We start from the raw sequence: 17,212 nt of genomic DNA on the forward strand, positions 1-17,212 counted from the left end.
AAGTGATTTCTGTCCCTACCTAAAGTTTTATTTAACTTTTACTGTTGCTTCTTTATCATTCCTCCAAAGATAAAAATAACTGGTTGACAAAACAGTCTCATTAGAGTTATCTATTTGACATACTACTAAAGAAAGTCTTTTCTCTCTAAATGGTAGATTCATTTTCTACCATTTCTACCAATCTATTTCTATATTTAACATAGATTATATATATAACATATATAATATAGATTGTATATATATATAACATAGATTTTATATATATATAACATAGATTATAAACTAATTTCTACCATTTCTACCAACCTATTTCTACATTTAACACAGATTATAAACTTATACCTGAACTTTTATGTTATTTATTTTTTATTTTTTCAAAGATTTTATTTATTTATTTTGAGAGAGAGAGAGGAAATGAGTGATGGGGAGGGGCAGAGGAAGAGGGGAAGGATTCTCCATGCCAAGCAGGCACCCTGTCTCCGGCTCTATCCCAGGGACCTGGGATCATGACTTGAGCCAAAGGCTGATGCTTAACTGACTGAGCCACCAAGGCACCCTAATACCTGAAATTTTAAAAGAAAATGAATTCCAAATGCAAAGCCCACCTTTCAGTCATTTAAAAGTATTATGGATTGAGAGGTGTGCCCGTAAGATTCTTATGTTCAACACTTAAACCTCAGTGTCACTGTATTTGGAGTTGGGGCCTTTAGGACATAATTCAGGTTAAAGGAGGTCAAAGGTGGGACTGTAATCTGATAGGGCTTGTGCCCTTATGAGAGGAGAAGAGACACTAGAGCTCTTGTTCATTCACTCTCTTCCTCTGTAAACCACAGATGAAAGATTACAGGGGGAAGACGGCATCTACAAGCCAGGAGAGAGGGGCCTCACCAAAAATCAACTCTGACAGCACCTTACTCTTAGACTTCTAGCCTCTAGACTATGAAAACATAAATTTCTGCTGTTAAAGCCACCCAGTCTGTGGTGTTCCGTTATTGTAGGCCAAGCAAACTAGTCCAGGAAGTCACTGTATTTGCACTATATATTTCTCACAAACTTGGTCTTTTCAAGTTATCACTGTTAGTGAAATACCATATCTACATTCTAATAAATGATGCTATTGATTTGGTAGATACTGGGGAGATCACCTAAAGGCAAGGCACTGCTATATCTATGCAGCTAAGAAAAATGCATGAGGTTAACACCCAGACGTACAGCAAAATGTCTACTGCCCCTTCCTTTGCACTTAAAATGACCATGTGACCAAATGTGTATGACAATGCCACTTTACAAAAGGAAGTTTTTATGTATTTTTATTTCATTATCTACAGCTATTCCTACCGAATTTTTATAACTGCAATATTATTTTATTTCTTATAACACCTAGATACATTAGTTAAATTCCCATAAACATAGGAGAAAACTACCACAAATAAACCACAATGTGCAAAAATTTTATATTGAGGTTTATTGCAACTGCTGGGCATTATTATATTACACTTTCGCTGTGGGTTCTATAAAATAAGAAGAATAGATAACAGTAGATATCTAACATAATAAACAGAGATGTCCCCTAGCCCTCTACCTATTTTATGATAATTTATTAACACAGATATAAGGGGAAAAAAATAGAAGGAAGAGAAAGAGGAAGAGGAGAAAGGGACATAGGTTTTCCCTATTTATTTGGCCAGTAATACTTTTGCAATGACTTGGTTATTAAATTTAAGGAAGACATCTTAATCAAATAATTTTTATAAATGCTAAGTGTGAGTAGACTGAATCAAAGGACCTATATAATTAAGTAAAATTAGCCCCACCTGTCCAATTTCTTTACTGAATGCATAATTCTCTCTCAAGCAATTATGTAATATGCTTTTAATCCTAATATAAGTAAACTACTTAATTCTTATTTGCCTTTGAAATCATGAGACATCAACATATATAAGTACTTAAAATATATTAAAATAAATGAAATTTGTTTTATCATAATTTCTAAATTCCCTCAAGTTAGAAATATACATAATCTGAGAAACTTCAATATTTAATATTCAGTTACCATAATTATGATAATTTAAAATATATACCTATATTTAACAATATTCTAAATTTACAAAATATTTTTAAAATTTCCATCTATTTATTTGTCGGAGAGAGAGAGAAAGAGTGTAAGCACAAGCAGGGTGAGAAGCAGGCAGAGGGAGAGCAAGGAGCCCAATGTCGGACTCCATCCCAGGATCCTGGGACCATGACCTGAGCCGAAGGCAGACATTTAACTAACTGAGCCACCCAGGTGTCCCTAAATTTACAAATTTTAAAGGTTTGTTTTAATGAACTAAGAAAAATACAGCTACACTGAGAATTTATCAATCAAGAGCTAACATTCTTTTTCTTCCAAATGCGAGTAGGAAAATGACCAAAACAACTTGGACCCTGCTACAACCTTATGACAATAAAGAAATAAACCTAAAGCTTCATGTATTATACAATCGTTTCAGTTGTCATGATAAGTGCTAAGACAGCTAGGTTAGGTATGATAAATAATGACACTTCTGTGACATGAGATTTTTCACAGCATAACAAGTAATCAACAGGGGCCACCAAATGATTGGTTATTCCATGGCAGACGCAACTACAAGCTCTACCATATATCAATCTATAGCAGGAAAGTTAAGAAAACATGTTATTGGTAAATCTACAGATGATACTTCATTTTAAAATGACACTAAACATGGCTTCTCTAAGTAGTTGTAAAAAATAGGCTTTTGTTTTAAAGATTATATTTATTTATTTATTTAAGAGAGCAAGAAAGAGAGAGAACAGGAACAGAGGGGAGAGGCAGAGAGAGAGTGAAAAGCAGGCTGCCCGCTGAGCAGGTCACCTGATGCAGGGCTGGATCTCAGGACCCTGGGATCATGACCTGAGCCTAAGGCAGCCACTTAACGGCCAGGCACTCCCAAAATAGACTTATTTTTAACAAAAGTTTCAATTCACAAAGTAGAATGGGTTCACGGAAAACATTTTGATAATATAGACAGTATCTGTTTTCCAAAGTAATCATTTATGCTTATTTAAAGTGTGTACACTGCAGGTTATTCCCAGAAAGTCTAATTTAGCAGGTACAGAAAGGACCCAGAAAACTGTATTCCGTGATGCAATTGTTCTGTTGCAAAAACTTTTACAAAACTTTATTCACAGCAGACACTGTTTCCATCTTTTATATGCCATGTCATTGGGCATTGTTCAAATAAGGTCAATAAACTGATTATATTTAAAAATTTTCCTTCACTCTAGAGTTGTTAAAAAAAAATTTATTTGTACCAAAAATATATTTAATAGTCAATTATTTCATATCCATTACAAAAATTATCTCCAAAGTTACCTTAAACATATTAATTAACAGATAAGGGTAATCAAACATATTATACTATTTAAAATACATTCAACATTTTGCAACCAAGAGTTAAAAATATGGGAACTTTATGCCATTTAAAGATTCACAAGAGTGAAATCATCAAGAGTACCTGTCTCTGGGGCACCTGAGTGGCTCAGTTGGTTAAGCATCGTCTGCCTTTGGCTCAGGTCATGATCCAGGGTCCTGGGATCGAGCCCCATGTGGGGCTGCCTGCTCAGGGGAGAGTCTGCTTCTCCCTCTCCTCTGCCCACCAGCCCTCACTCTACCTCCAGCTCTGTCTCTAATAAATAAATAAAATCTTAAAAACAAACAAACAAAAAAAACCCTCTCACACTTATTATCCCAATGGTGACTCCTGATCTTTTTCCAGTGTTAGAAAGCGATGAACTAGCCTGTATGCACTTGTGTTTTAATAGGCCTGTTTGCAGGAAGATGAAGATGCTGAAAGCTTAAGTTAATCCTGGTGTAATTTGAGAGCTACCTCAATGACTTCACCTATTTGAAATGCACCAACTCTTTCAACCAGATGGGAAAAATGCTGAAGCAAACCAGGTTTGAATATGTAAAGCACCAGTCACATGACAGATTTGATTATAGTAATCGAAAAGTCAGACAAGGTCCTAAGCTTATTATTTTTAATCCAATTATTTACCATAACTCTAATGATCAATTTGCAGTGAACATGAATCTAAAATTTGCATGAGATAATTTATAAAAGAGAATGATAGTTTATTTTCTTGGTTCAGTCTAGGTACACAATACTTTAGACTGAAAAATAAAGAACGAGACAGCTGAAAAGTTAAACAAAACATCTATATTACAGAGTTCCTGTGCTCTCTCCACAGGACAGAGAGTCAAGTCTTTGTTTTCTGAGCTGGCAGTTGTCAAAAATCACCTCAGAAACAAAGTTACCCAACTGTTTCATAAGACCTCAGGAACTGGAAACTCTATGACCTCTCATGGTAATCTCCTCCTTTCAGCTTTAGGTTAAGAAATGCTTATTTATTCCTAATAAAACTCTAGCCAAGATTTAGGTTCATTTTCTCTGGCTTCACAAAAATTTTGTGGATAGTAGCTAGTCAGTCTCCTATTTAAAATAATTCTTCACACTTTGGGAAAAATTTTGTCTCCACTCGTTAGTAGCTGTGGGACATTGTGAAATAATAAAATATACATTCCTAGAGCAGAAAAATTGTTAAATATGATTTTATGGTACCTCTTAGTCTTTAAAGAATTTTTGTTTTTATTGATTTAGTTCATTCTCAAAACAATCTAATGAGGATACTTTAATCACCAAGGGTTAGTGGGTTATGTGTCAAATGATAAAGACATGATAAAACAAACAAACAAAAAAAGAAAGAAAAACCCTCCTGTTTATAGCCCAATAGTTATAAAGATAAACTGAAATAATAAACATGAAATACTTTTAAAAGTAATAAAGTACTGCTCAAGGGTAAGGTCCATAACATATGTAGTAATATACCAACTCCTTTGTTCTGACTCTTACTGTAATATGTTTATCCAACCCATGGGACTTCCATTTTATTTCTAATTTTTCTCCCTGGATCATGTGTATTGTAAAAATATATTAAAGAAACTAAGAAAAACAAAGATAATTATAATAATTCACCAAGTATTTCATGCCAAGAGCAACATAATCACCCCTAGTTCTTACATGCTAATCTCTGATATTTATTTCTCAACAGCTTATTTCTTCTTTTTTTTAAGTGAAATGAGATTATTAACTTTTATAAGTCTAAGGTTCACTAAGATTTTATTTTTCTGTTATGTTGTTTCCCTCAAGTCTTTCTCATCCTTCTTGATAGAGTTTATTCTCATGTCCCACATTCTTCTTTTACCTTCCACTAATGACTTTTACCTGGTGCTTAATAAAGCATTTCTCTAGTTTAAGGCAATTTACATTTTAGCCAATATTCCTAAGCCTATCAGTGCAGACTCATAGTAGGAACCCAGGAAGTCTCTGACGAATACATGAATGAATACTTTTTTAAATTATCTTTCAAAATTTTAACAACTCAGTGGAACCTGGGATGGTGAATCAACAGTTGAGCACACGTTTTTTTCACCTTCCAATAAAGTCCTAAGTGAAAAGGACTTTAGGTGAAAAGATGATCTTTTCATCAAATGTGTTGTGTGCTGACTAGCTCTTTGTTGGAAAACTGACAAAGCATGTGCCATGTGCTTTACGTATGTTAACTCACTAATTCTTGCCTACATTGTGAATTTGTGAGGAAATTGAGGCAGAGTGTGAAGCAATTTGTTCAACCAAATCCAAGAGCTAATAAGTGGCAGAATCAAAATGTGCACCCAGGCACATCAAACCCACACTATGCAAGGTTTTTGTTAATGAGAAAATTACTTTTAAAAACTATTTTAATAGCATTATTTGAAAGTAAAAAATTTACATTAATTGCTACTGAAAGTTTCTCAAAACCAGTTCAAATTCTATTTTATTAGAGTGATTATTTCCACACAATCATGCAAAAGACAGTCCATTCCCACACTCTCTCCGTGCTCTTTCATTTAGCAATTCTTCCTTAATATGCTTGCAGTTATTCTGAGGTCTCTATTACTAAACACAGGCTAACTTAAGTCACAAGCTTACTAATGTTTTGACATTTTCTACAAAAATACTTTCCTAAAAACACCTACCTGAAATTACCAATTAATGTTCTTGACTTGAAACAGAGTAAGAGAGAGATTCTTTTTCTTAGCTTTGGAATCACAAAACACTTTTAGCAATTTAGACCATAAATTTTTATGTGAAGAATCTAATATTTCTCAGAATTTCTTTGAACACGTTATGGGTATGATTGTGATATTTATGAATGCACTATTTTAAGGAACTATAATTTTGTATGACATATAAACAAACATTACATGCGAACATATAGCAATTAAACTTTACAGCATGCATTTACCAGTGACTTTTCAGATATCATAGACTTCTCTGAGAGAAAAAGAAAAGGTGTCTTTTTCCTAGATATACTACAGGAATCATTTGGTGTATAAGAAACTTAACCTTTTCAAATATTAGCTATGGATAACAGACATAAAACATTGAGAGAAAGCTCCATACCTGTTTTATTGGAAAGTCTAAATGACACCATCTTATCTGGAATATTACATACATTCCTCACTGAAGCAATGCAGCTATAATTAGCATAGTCTTGAGGTCGAAGATTCTTTAGTTTTAAAATCTTGGTTTCACCCTGAAAATGTAGAAAAGGTCATTAGAAAAAGTCAATGATAACAAAAATGAATGAATGAATGAATTATGGCATTATGTTGTATTAGATCATATTATCATCAAAATGGCAGATTGTCTTATTTTTTAAGGAAAAATGCCCTAAAAAACCCAAAAACCAAAACAAAAAAACATGCATTTAAAAATAATACTATGATGTGCCTGGAGATAAAAGCTAACAGACTACAATGAAAATTCATAACATTTTCTTAGCAAACTAGCTTCCTAGGGGGAGAAGTCTATTTCTGGTGGTAGTTATGCAAATTATTGTGTAAGGATCAGAATAGTGTACTTAATAATGGAGTTTATTCAACAAATACTGCAATCTACCCAGACTTCAACATGAAATGTTTCGAAAGGAATGGATTCTGAAGAAGAGCCGATAAATGAAACATTGCTGGTAGAACAAAGTTATTGAAGTCAAGCTAATGACAGGCAATTAAATTTATATACATAAATACTTTGTGCATACATATCAATGACAGATGTAAAATGTCTTAAAGAAGCATTCATGAAAAAAATGAAAAAAAAAGGAAAAAATTATTATTGTTTTGCAATTTTATTTTTCAGGAGTTCAAGGTCTAGATCTTCCAGGTAAATCTGCAAAACTGTAGATAGACTCAAATCAGGCAAGTAGCCAGGAATATCTTACAAACTCTTGATGAGCCAGGAAAGGCCATGTAAAACACTGAAATTGTTGAAATGGTAAAAGAAGAAACAAACAAACAACAATAAAAATTAAAGAAAAAACTTCCCAGTTCAAAATGGGTTTTTTTTTTAAAGATTTTATTTATTTATTTGACAGACAGAGATCACAAGTAGGCAGAGAGGTACACAGAGAGAGAGGAGGAAGCAGACTCCCTGCTGAGCAGAGAGCCGGATGCAGGGCTCATCCCAGGACCCTGGGATCATGGCCTGAGCCAAAGGCAGAGGTTTTAACCCACTGAGCCACCCAGGCACCCTCAAAATGGGTTTTTTAAGATTTCCTTACTTTGTAAGGTGATTAATGTACTTTCTCAAAATAGTTCCTCTCATAAGTAACTTAATTATGGAAATAGTAAACAGTATCCCAGTGAAATCATATTTGGTATAGCAATTTTCAAAATGTTAATTTTTTTCCAAATAACATCTATATGCAACCATGTGTAATATCACTCAAATCCTAAATAATGCAATACTTTCACACATTCTTCAGAAGGATTGGAATAATTAGTAACAACACAAAGGACTGCCTGCTCATTTGCAAAAAAGCTTGCTCACACACAGATGTGGATACCTAGTTTTTCAAATGCATCAAATCAATCTCTCCTTCAGGTTGCAAGGGCGCTGTGGCCATAATTCCATTCATGCACTGTCAAAATTTGGTCTTAAATCAGTTACTTTCCCCAGTGGACTAAGAAGGAACAATCTTCTATCTTCCAATTTTTCTTTAGGAAAGACACTGTATTTTTTCTATACAAACGAAAGCAAATGCATCCCACATGAATATACATAAGTCAATGTGCGTGTTTCTAGAACTTATATTTAAAACATGCTCTCAGTGTGTTACAGAGTTCCCATTTATATTAACTAAATACAATGGCTAGAAAAGTGTGTGCTTAGTTAGAAAGCATGTTTGAAAGAATTAGCATGGTTGAAAGAAAATATTATACCAGAAACAGATGACTCAGACAATTTTTGAATGAAATGATATATCTTACTCCTTCTACCTTTGTGACTATCATTGGTTAGATTTCTTCACTCTCCTTTCTCCTCTCAACACTTAACTGTTGGTATTCCTGGAGCTGCCTGTCCCACAATTAATTGTGAGTTATAAAATTCCCCTAGGTGATCTTATTCTTACTATTACAAGCCCTACCTTCCTGCCCTCCTCCTCATGTCTACATCTCTATTCCAGAATGTTCCCTTAAGTTTCAGATACATAGACCAAATTTTTACCTCAATATGTCCATTTTAACGCCTCACAGACACCTAAAACTTAACTAACGTATCCTACACCGAACTTCAGATCCAGTCCTCTAAATTTCCTCTTCCTTCTTTAGTAACAAGAATCTTGAACTTTCGATTATTTCTTGTTCATATATTCAGTATCTCCCTCCCAGATCCTTTTATTGACTTTGAAACATGCTCATTTTTGACCACTCTTTTTATTTATTTTTAAATGTAATGCTCTACATCCTACATTCCTTAAGAAATTCCTGATTACAGTTAGTATAGTTTAAAAACACAAGCAAGCAGGGCATCTGGATGGTTTAGTTGGTTAAGCGTCTGCCTCTTGGTTTTGGCTCAGGTCATGATTTCAGGGTCTTGAGATCAAGCCCTACAATGGGGCTCCACTGAGCATGGAGCCTACTTAAGATTCTCTCTCTTCGGCTTCCTCTGTGCATCCTCCCCCCGCCCCCAATAAATAAAATCTTGAAAAAAGCACAGGCAAGCATAACGATCTGCAACCAGAATTTCTTTTTAATATAAAAATCTGATCATGACATTTCTCTGCTTAAATCACATCGATGACTTAACTATTGTTCTTAAAGTGAACACAATTGCTGTTAACATGATGGTCAACCCTATATGGTCTATTCTCCTTTCCTCCCTAGTCTCACCTCATTCTCTGAGTTCCTTATCCAGCTTCCTTCTACCATAGAACCTTTGCATGTGCTTGGTTCATCATCTCTAGGCCTTATCAAATTCATCTCATTCTTAGATACCAGTACTCCCTACTTCCACAGGTAAACCTTGCCTCACCTTCTGGAAGAGGAGGAATCACTTTTGGTGAAGTGTGCTCTTCTTTCTTCATAATACAGTCTCATTTTTCCATTTATTTCAGGAAAGGATTAATTTTCTGCCAGACTCATCCATCCCCTTGCCAGGAAGTACCTAGAGGGCACTAACTATGTCTGTCCTGTTCTCAGTTCCAAGCATCTAGCACAGGACTTAGCACAGGAGAGATACTTTGTAAATGAATTGAAAGTGCTATAACTACCTATATTTCACCATTCAAGCATTTGCACATATTTATTTCTCCAGGATTATTATCTGCTTGGTACCTGATATGAATTCAAAGGATGTAAATGTATGTATAGTTAACATTCTAAAAGCAATCATAAAGTAATAATGATTCTCAAATACATACAAAGGAGAAAGAGTGTCATTTAGATGTATATTTAGTGATAAATTCTCTTTATTCACAGTTAATTATATTCTGTCAGTACTTGTTTCTGTTTCCAATGAAAAATTATTTTTAATCCATATATTTTTTTAATTTTTTATTTTTTATAAACATATATTTTTATCCCCAGGGGTACAGGTCTGTGAATCACCAGGTTTACACACTTCACAGCACTCACCAGATCACATACCCGCCCCAATGTCCATAATCCCACCCCCTTCTCCCAAACCCCCTCCCCCCGGCAACCCTCAGTTTGTTTTGTGAGATTAAGAGTCACTTATGGTTTGTCTCCCTCCCAATCCCATCTTGTTTCATTGATTCTTCTTCTACCCACTTAAGCCTCCATGTTGCATCACCACTTCCTCATATCAGGGAGATCATATGATAGTTGTCTTTCTCTGCTTGACTTATTTCGCTAAGCATGATACGCTCTAGTTCCATCCACGTCGTTGCAAATGGCAAGATTTCATTTCTTTTGATGGCTGCATAGTATTCCATTGTGTATATATACCACATCTTCTTGATCCATTCATCTGTTGATGGACATCTAGGTTCTTTCCATAGTTTGGCTATTGTGGACATTGCTGCTATAAACATTCGGGTGCATGTGTCCCTTTGGATCACTACATTTATATCTTTAGGGTAAATACCCAATAGTGCAATTGCTGGGTCATAGGGCAGTTCTATTTTCAACATTTTGAGGAACCTCCATGCTGTTTTCCAGAGTGGCTGCACCAGCTTGCATTCCCACCAACAGTGTAGGAGGGTTCCCCTTTCTCCGCATCCTCGCCAGTATCTGTCATTTCCTGACTTGTTGATTTTAGCCATTCTGACTGGTGTGAGGTGATATCTCATTGTGGTTTTGATTTGTATTTCCCTGATGCCGAGTGATATGGAGCACTTTTTCATGTGTCTGTTCGCCATCTGGATGTCTTCTTTGCAGAAATGTCTGTTCATGTCTTCTGCCCATTTCTTGATTGGATTATTTGTTCTTTGGGTGTTGAGTTTGCTAAGTTCTTTATAGATTCTGGACACTAGTCCTTTATCTGATATGTCGTTTGCAAATATCTTCTCCCATTCTGTCAGTTGTCTTTTGATTTTGTTAACTGTTTCCTTTGCTGTGCAAAAGCTTTTGATCTTGATGAAATCCCAGTAGTTCATTTTTTCCCTTGCTTCCCTTGCCTTTTGCGTTGTTCCTAGGAAGATGTTGCTGCGGCAGAGGTCGAAGAGGTTGCTGCCCGTGTTCTCCTCAAGGATTTTGATGGATTCCTTTCATACATTGAGGTCCTTCATCCATTTTGAGTCTATTTTTTGTGTGTGTGGTGTAAGGGAAATGGTCCAATTTCATTTTTCTGCATGTGGCTGTCCAATTTTCCCAGCACCATTTATTGAAAAGGCTGTCTTTTTTCCATTGGACATTCTTTCCTGCTTTGTCGAAGATTAGTTGACCATAGAGTTGAGGGTCTATTTCTGGGCTCTCTATTCTGTTCCATTGATCTATGTGTCTGTTTTTGTGCCAGTACCATGCTGTCTTGATGATGACAGCTTTGTAATAGAGCTTGAAGTCCGGAATTGTGATGCCACCAACGTTGGCTTTCTTTTTCAATATCCCTTTGGCTATTCGAGGTCTTTTCTGGTTCCATATAAATTTTAGAATTATTTGTTCCATTTCTTTGAAAAAGATGGATGGTACTTTGATAGGAATTGCATTAAATGTGTAGATTGCTTTAGGTAGCATAGACATTTTCACAATATTTATTCTTCCAATCCAGGAGCATGGAACATTTTTCCATTTCTTTGTGTCTTCCTCAATTTCTTTCATGAGTACTTTATAGTTTTCTGAGTATAGATTCTGTGTCTCTTTGGTTAGGTTTATTCCTAGGTATCTTATGGTTTTGGATGCAATTGTAAATGGGATTGACTCCTTAATATCTCTTTCTTCTGTCTTGCTGTTGGTGTAGAGAAATGCAACTGATTTCTGTGCATTGATTTTATATCCTGACACTTTACTGAATTCCTGTATAAGTTCTAGCAGTTTTGGAGTGGAGTCTTTTGGGTTTTCCACATATAGTATCATATCATCTGCGAAGAGTGATAATTTGACTTCTTCTTTGCCGATTTGGATGCCTTTAATTTCCTTTTGTTGTCTGATTGCTGAGGCTAGGACCTCTAGTACGATGTTGAATAGCAGTGGTGATAATGGACATCCCTGCCGTGTTCCTGACCTTAGCGGAAAAGCTTTCAGTTTTTCTCCATTGAGAATGATATTTGCGGTGGGTTTTTCATAGATGGCTTTGATGATATTGAGGTATGTGCCCTCTATCCCTACACTTTGAAGAGTTTTGATCAGGAAGGGATGTTGTACTTTGTCAAATGCTTTTTCAGCATCTATTGAGAGTATCATATGGTTCTTGGTCTTTCTTTTATTGATGTGTTGTATCACATTGACTGATTTGCGGATGTTGAACCAACCTTGCAGCCCTGGAATAAATCCCACTTGGTCGTGGTGAATAATCTTTTTAATGTACTGTTGAATCCTATTGGCTAGTATTTTGTTGAATATTTTCGCATCTGTGTTCATCAAGGATATCGGTCTATAGCTCTCTTTTTTGGTGGGATCCTTGTCTGGTTTTGGGATCAAGGTGATGCTGGCCTCATAAAATGAGTTTGGAAGTTTTCCTTCCATTTCTATTTTTTGGAACAGTTTCAGGAGAATAGGAATTAGTTCTTCTTTAAATGTTTGGTAGAATTCCCCCGGGAAGCCGTCTGGCCCTGGGCTTTTGTTTGTTTGGAGATTTTTAATGACTGTTTCAATCTCCTTACTGGTTATGGGTCTGTTCAGGCTTTCTATTTCTTCATGGTTCAGTTGTGGTAGTTTATATGTTTCTAGGAATGCATCCATTTCTTCCAGATTGTCGAATTTATTGCCGTAGAGTTGCTCATAGTATGTTCTTATAATAGTTTGTATTTCTTTGGTGTTAGTTGTGATCTCTCCTCTTTCATTCATGATTTTATTTATTTGGGTCCTTTCTCTTTTCTTTTTGATAAGTCGGGCCAGGGGTTTATCAATTTTATTAATTCTTTCAAAGAACCAGCTCCTACTTTCGTTGATTTGTTCTATTGTTTTTTTGGTTTCTATTTCATTGATTTCTGCTCTGATCTTTATGATTTCTCTTCTCCTGCTGGGCTTAGGGTTTCTTTCTTGTTCTTTCTCCAGCTCCTTTAGGTGTAGGGTTAGGTTGTGTACCTGAGACCTTTCTTGTTTCTTGAGAAAGGCTTGTACCGCTATATATTTTCCTCTCAAGACTGCCTTTGTTGTGTCCCACAGATTTTGAACCGTTGTATTTTCATTATCATTTGTTTCCATGATTTTTTTCAATTCTTCTTTAATTTCCCGGTTGACCCATTCATTCTTTAGAAGGATACTGTTTAGTCTCCATGTATTTGGGTTCTTTCCAAACTTCCTTTTGTGGTTGAGTTCTAGCTTTAGAGCATTGTGGTCTGAAAATATGCAGGGAATGATCCCAATCTTTTGATACCAGTTGAGTCCTGATTTAGGACCGAGGATGTGATCTATTCTGGAGAATGTTCCATGTGCACTAGAGAAGAATGTGTATTCTGTTGCTTTGGGATGAAATATTCTGAATATATCTGTGATGTCCATCTGGTCCAGTGTGTCGTTTAAGGTCTTTATTTCCTTGCTGATCTTTTGCTTGGATGACCTGTCCATTTCAGTGAGGGGAGTGTTAAAGTCCCCTACTATTATTGTATTATGGTTGATGTGTTTCTTTGATTTTATTATTAATTGGTTTTATATAGTTGGCTGCTCCCACATTGGGGGCATAGATATTTAAAATTGTTAAATCTTCTTGTTGGACAGACCCTTTGAGTATGATATAGTGTCCTTCCTCATCTCTTATTATAGTCTTAGGCTTAAAATCTAGTTGATCTGATATAAGGATTGCCACTCCTGCTTTCTTCTGATGTCCATTAGCATGGTAAATTCTTTTCCACCCCCTCACTTTAAATCTGGAGGTGTCTTCGGGCTTAAAATGTGTTTCTTGGAGGCAACATATAGATGGGTTTTGTTTTTTTATCCATTCTGATACCCTGTGTCTTTTGACAGGGGCATTTAGCCCATTCACATTCAGGGTAACTATTGAGAGATATGAATTTAGTGCCATTGTATTGCCTGTAAGGTGACTGTTACTGTATATGGTCTCTGTTCCTTTCTGATCTACCACTTGTAGGCTCTCTCTTTGCTTAGAGGACCCCTTTCAATATTTCCTGTAGAGCTGGTTTGGTATTTGCAAATTCTTTCAGTTGTTGTTTGTCCTGGAAGCTTTTAATCTCTCCTTCTATTTTCAATGATAGCCTAGCTGGATATAGTATTCTTGGCTGCATGTTTTTCTCGTTTAGTGCTCTGAAAAATATCATGCCAGCTCTTTCTGGCCTGCCAGGTCTCTGTGGATAAGTCAGCTGCCAATCTAATATTTTTACCATTGTATGTTACAGACTTCTTTTCCCGGGCTGCTTTCAGGATTTTCTCTTTGTCATTGAGACTTGTAAATTTTACTATTAGGTGACGGGGTGTGGGCCTATTCTTATTGATTTTGAGGGGCATTCTCTGAACCTCCTGAATTTTGATGCTCGTTCCCTTTGCCATATTGGGGAAATTCTCCCCAATAATTCTCTCCAGTATACCTTCTGCTCCCCTCTCACTTTCTTCTTCTTCTGGAATCCCAATTATTCTAATGTTGTTTCGTCTTATGGTGTCACTTATCTCTCGAATTCTCCCCTCGTGGTCCAGTAGCTGTTTGTCCCTCTTTTGCTCAGCTTCTTTATTCTCTGTCATTTGGTCTTCTATATCACTAATTCTTTCTTCTGCTTCATTTATCCTAGCAGTTAGAGCCTCCATTTTTGATTGCACCTCATTAATAGCTTTTTTGATTTCAACTTTGTTAGATTTTAGTTCTTTTATTTCTCCAGAAAGGGCTTTTATATCTCTCGAGAGGGTTTCTCTAATATCTTCCATGCCTTTTTCGAGCCCGGCTAGAACCTTGAGAATTGTCATTCTGAACTCTAGATCTGACATATTACCGATGTCTGTATTGATTAGGTCCCTAGCCTTCGGTACTGCCTCTTGTTCTTTTTTTTGTGTTGAATTTTTACGTCTTGTCATTTTGTCCAGATAAGAGTAAATGAAGGGGCAAGTAAAATACTAAAGGGTGGCAACAACCCCAGGAAAATATGCTTTAACCAAATTAGAAGAGATCCAAAATCGTGAGTGGGGAGAAAGGGGATAAAAAGAGGTTCAAAAAGGAAGAAAGAAGAAAGAAAGGAAAAAAAAAAAACAAAAAGAAAAGAAAAAAAAATAAAAAGAAAAGAATTTTTAAAAAAAGAAAACACCTAAGAAAAATGTAAATATATATATATATTAGATAAACTAGTAAAAAATCGTTAAAAAAGAAAAAGGTAACAGTTAAAAAAAAATTTTACCCGAAGGCGAGAAAAAAAAAAAAAATGAAAAAGAAAAAATTAAATTAACTGCAAGACTAAAAAAAATCACAGGAAAAAAGCCATGAGTTCCGTGCTTGGCTTTCTCTTCCTCTGGAATTCTGCTGCTCTCCTTGGTATTGAAACCGCACTCCTTGGTAGGTGAACTTGGTCTCGGCTGGATTTCTTGTTGATCTTCTGGGGGAGGGGCCTGTTGTAGTGATTCTCAAGTCTCTTTGCCCCAGGCGGAATTACACCGCCCTTACCCGGGGCCGGGGTGAGTAATCCGCTTGGGTTTGCTTTCAGGAGCTTTTGTTCCCTGAGCGCTTTCCGTAGAGTTCCAGAGGACGGGAATACAAATGGCGGCCTCCTGGTCTCCGGCCCGGAGGAGCCGAGAGCCCAGGGCCCCACTCCTCAGTGCGCCCTCAGAGAACAGCGCCCAGTTACTCCCGTCTGCCTGACCTCCGGCCGTGCTCCGAGCTCACCGAGCCTGCGACCGGTTCAAGGTAACACGGAGCTGCGAGCTTACTGTCAGCTCTGCCTCTGTAGCCGGCTTTCCCGTTCCAATACCCGCAAGCTCTGCGTCACTCAGACACCCCCGATCCTTCTGTGACCTGCGGGACCTGAGGCCACGCTGACCCCGCGTGGGCTTCGCCCCGGTTTAGCCTCTGGAGCGATGTCCCTCAGCGGAACAGACTTTTAAAAGTCCTGATTTTGTGCGCGGTTGCTCCGCCGCTTGCCGGGAGCCGGCCCCTCCCCCCGGGGTCTATCTTCCCGTCGCTTTGGATTCACTTCTCCGCCGGTCCTACCTTTCAGAAAGTGGTTGTTTTTCTGTTTCCAGAATTGCTGTTCTTCTTCTCTTCGATCTGCCGATGGATTTTCAGGTGTTTGCAATCTTTAGATAATCTATCTAGCTGATCTCCGGCTAGCTGAAGCAGTCTCAGCTTGCTACTTCTCCGCCATCTTGACTCCTCCCCTTAATCCATATTTTTAAAATAATATTTCGACACTCCACTGAAACTGTACCTACTGTCATTAATGATGCTCTTTTGTTATAATTCAGTAAATCTTTCTTTTTTATGCTTCTATACTTTTCTGATTATTTCTAACACTTTGCTACTTTGACAGCCCCTATCTGTATGTAATTATTGTATCATAATTTAGTCACTTCTTGGTTGCTTTCCCTTTCATTTTCTATCTATTGTACAAATTTTAGTCTGTAATCTTCTACTAATATATCTCCAGTGGAATATGATCCATTATCATAGTATTTATTAGCATCAATGTATAGGTTCCTGACAAATCTCTAAGCAAAACAACAGAAAAAAACACGCTTTAAAAAAATCACCATTAGTAGTATAATTAATAAAATAGAACTTCTCCAATTTTTTTCCTATCCTTTTAACTGCAGTTGTTAGCAATTATGATCTTGCACTTGTATTTTCCCCCCACTCTGGACCTCTTAAGATAATCTGTTTTGGTTTTCTAATTCTTTTTGATCATTCTTTTTTTATGTATTTTTTATATCATTTATTGACTTCTATTTTTCCTGTATTACCCGCCTCCCTTATAAGAAACCACCTTATACTTTGCCAACGAACAAGTTAGGCTTGCCTCTTCTATTTCTATTTTTTTTAAAGATTTTATTTTTTTATTTGACAGAGAGAAAGAGATCACAAGTAGGCAGAAAGGCAGGAAGAGAGAAGGAAGCAGGCTCCCCGCTGAGCAGAGAGTCCAATGCGGGACTCCATCCCAGGACCTTGAGATCACGACCTGAGCTGAAGGTAGAGACTTAACCCACTGAGTCACCCAGGTGCCCCTATTTTTTTTTTTTTAAGATTTTATTTACTTATTTGACAGCAAGAGGGAA

The 17,212-nt window shown here is 36.6% G+C and overlaps 1 protein-coding gene across 1 annotated transcript in view; it reads right to left on the minus strand.

Annotated features, from left to right (window-relative positions):
- The window catches only part of MDGA2 (MAM domain containing glycosylphosphatidylinositol anchor 2), an 871,541-nt gene that overhangs the window by 317,531 nt on the left and 536,798 nt on the right, over positions 1-17,212 (minus strand). The window contains exon 5 of the mRNA XM_004738721.3: positions 6,510-6,642. Coding sequence (XP_004738778.1) covers positions 6,510-6,642 — 133 coding nt within the window. The remainder of the gene's footprint in view (positions 1-6,509; positions 6,643-17,212) is intronic.

Source organism: Mustela putorius, unplaced genomic scaffold (assembly GCF_011764305.1).
Source record: "Mustela putorius furo isolate JIRA1106 unplaced genomic scaffold, ASM1176430v1.1 tig00000129_pilon_pilon_pilon, whole genome shotgun sequence".
NCBI lineage: Eukaryota > Metazoa > Chordata > Mammalia > Carnivora > Mustelidae > Mustela > Mustela putorius.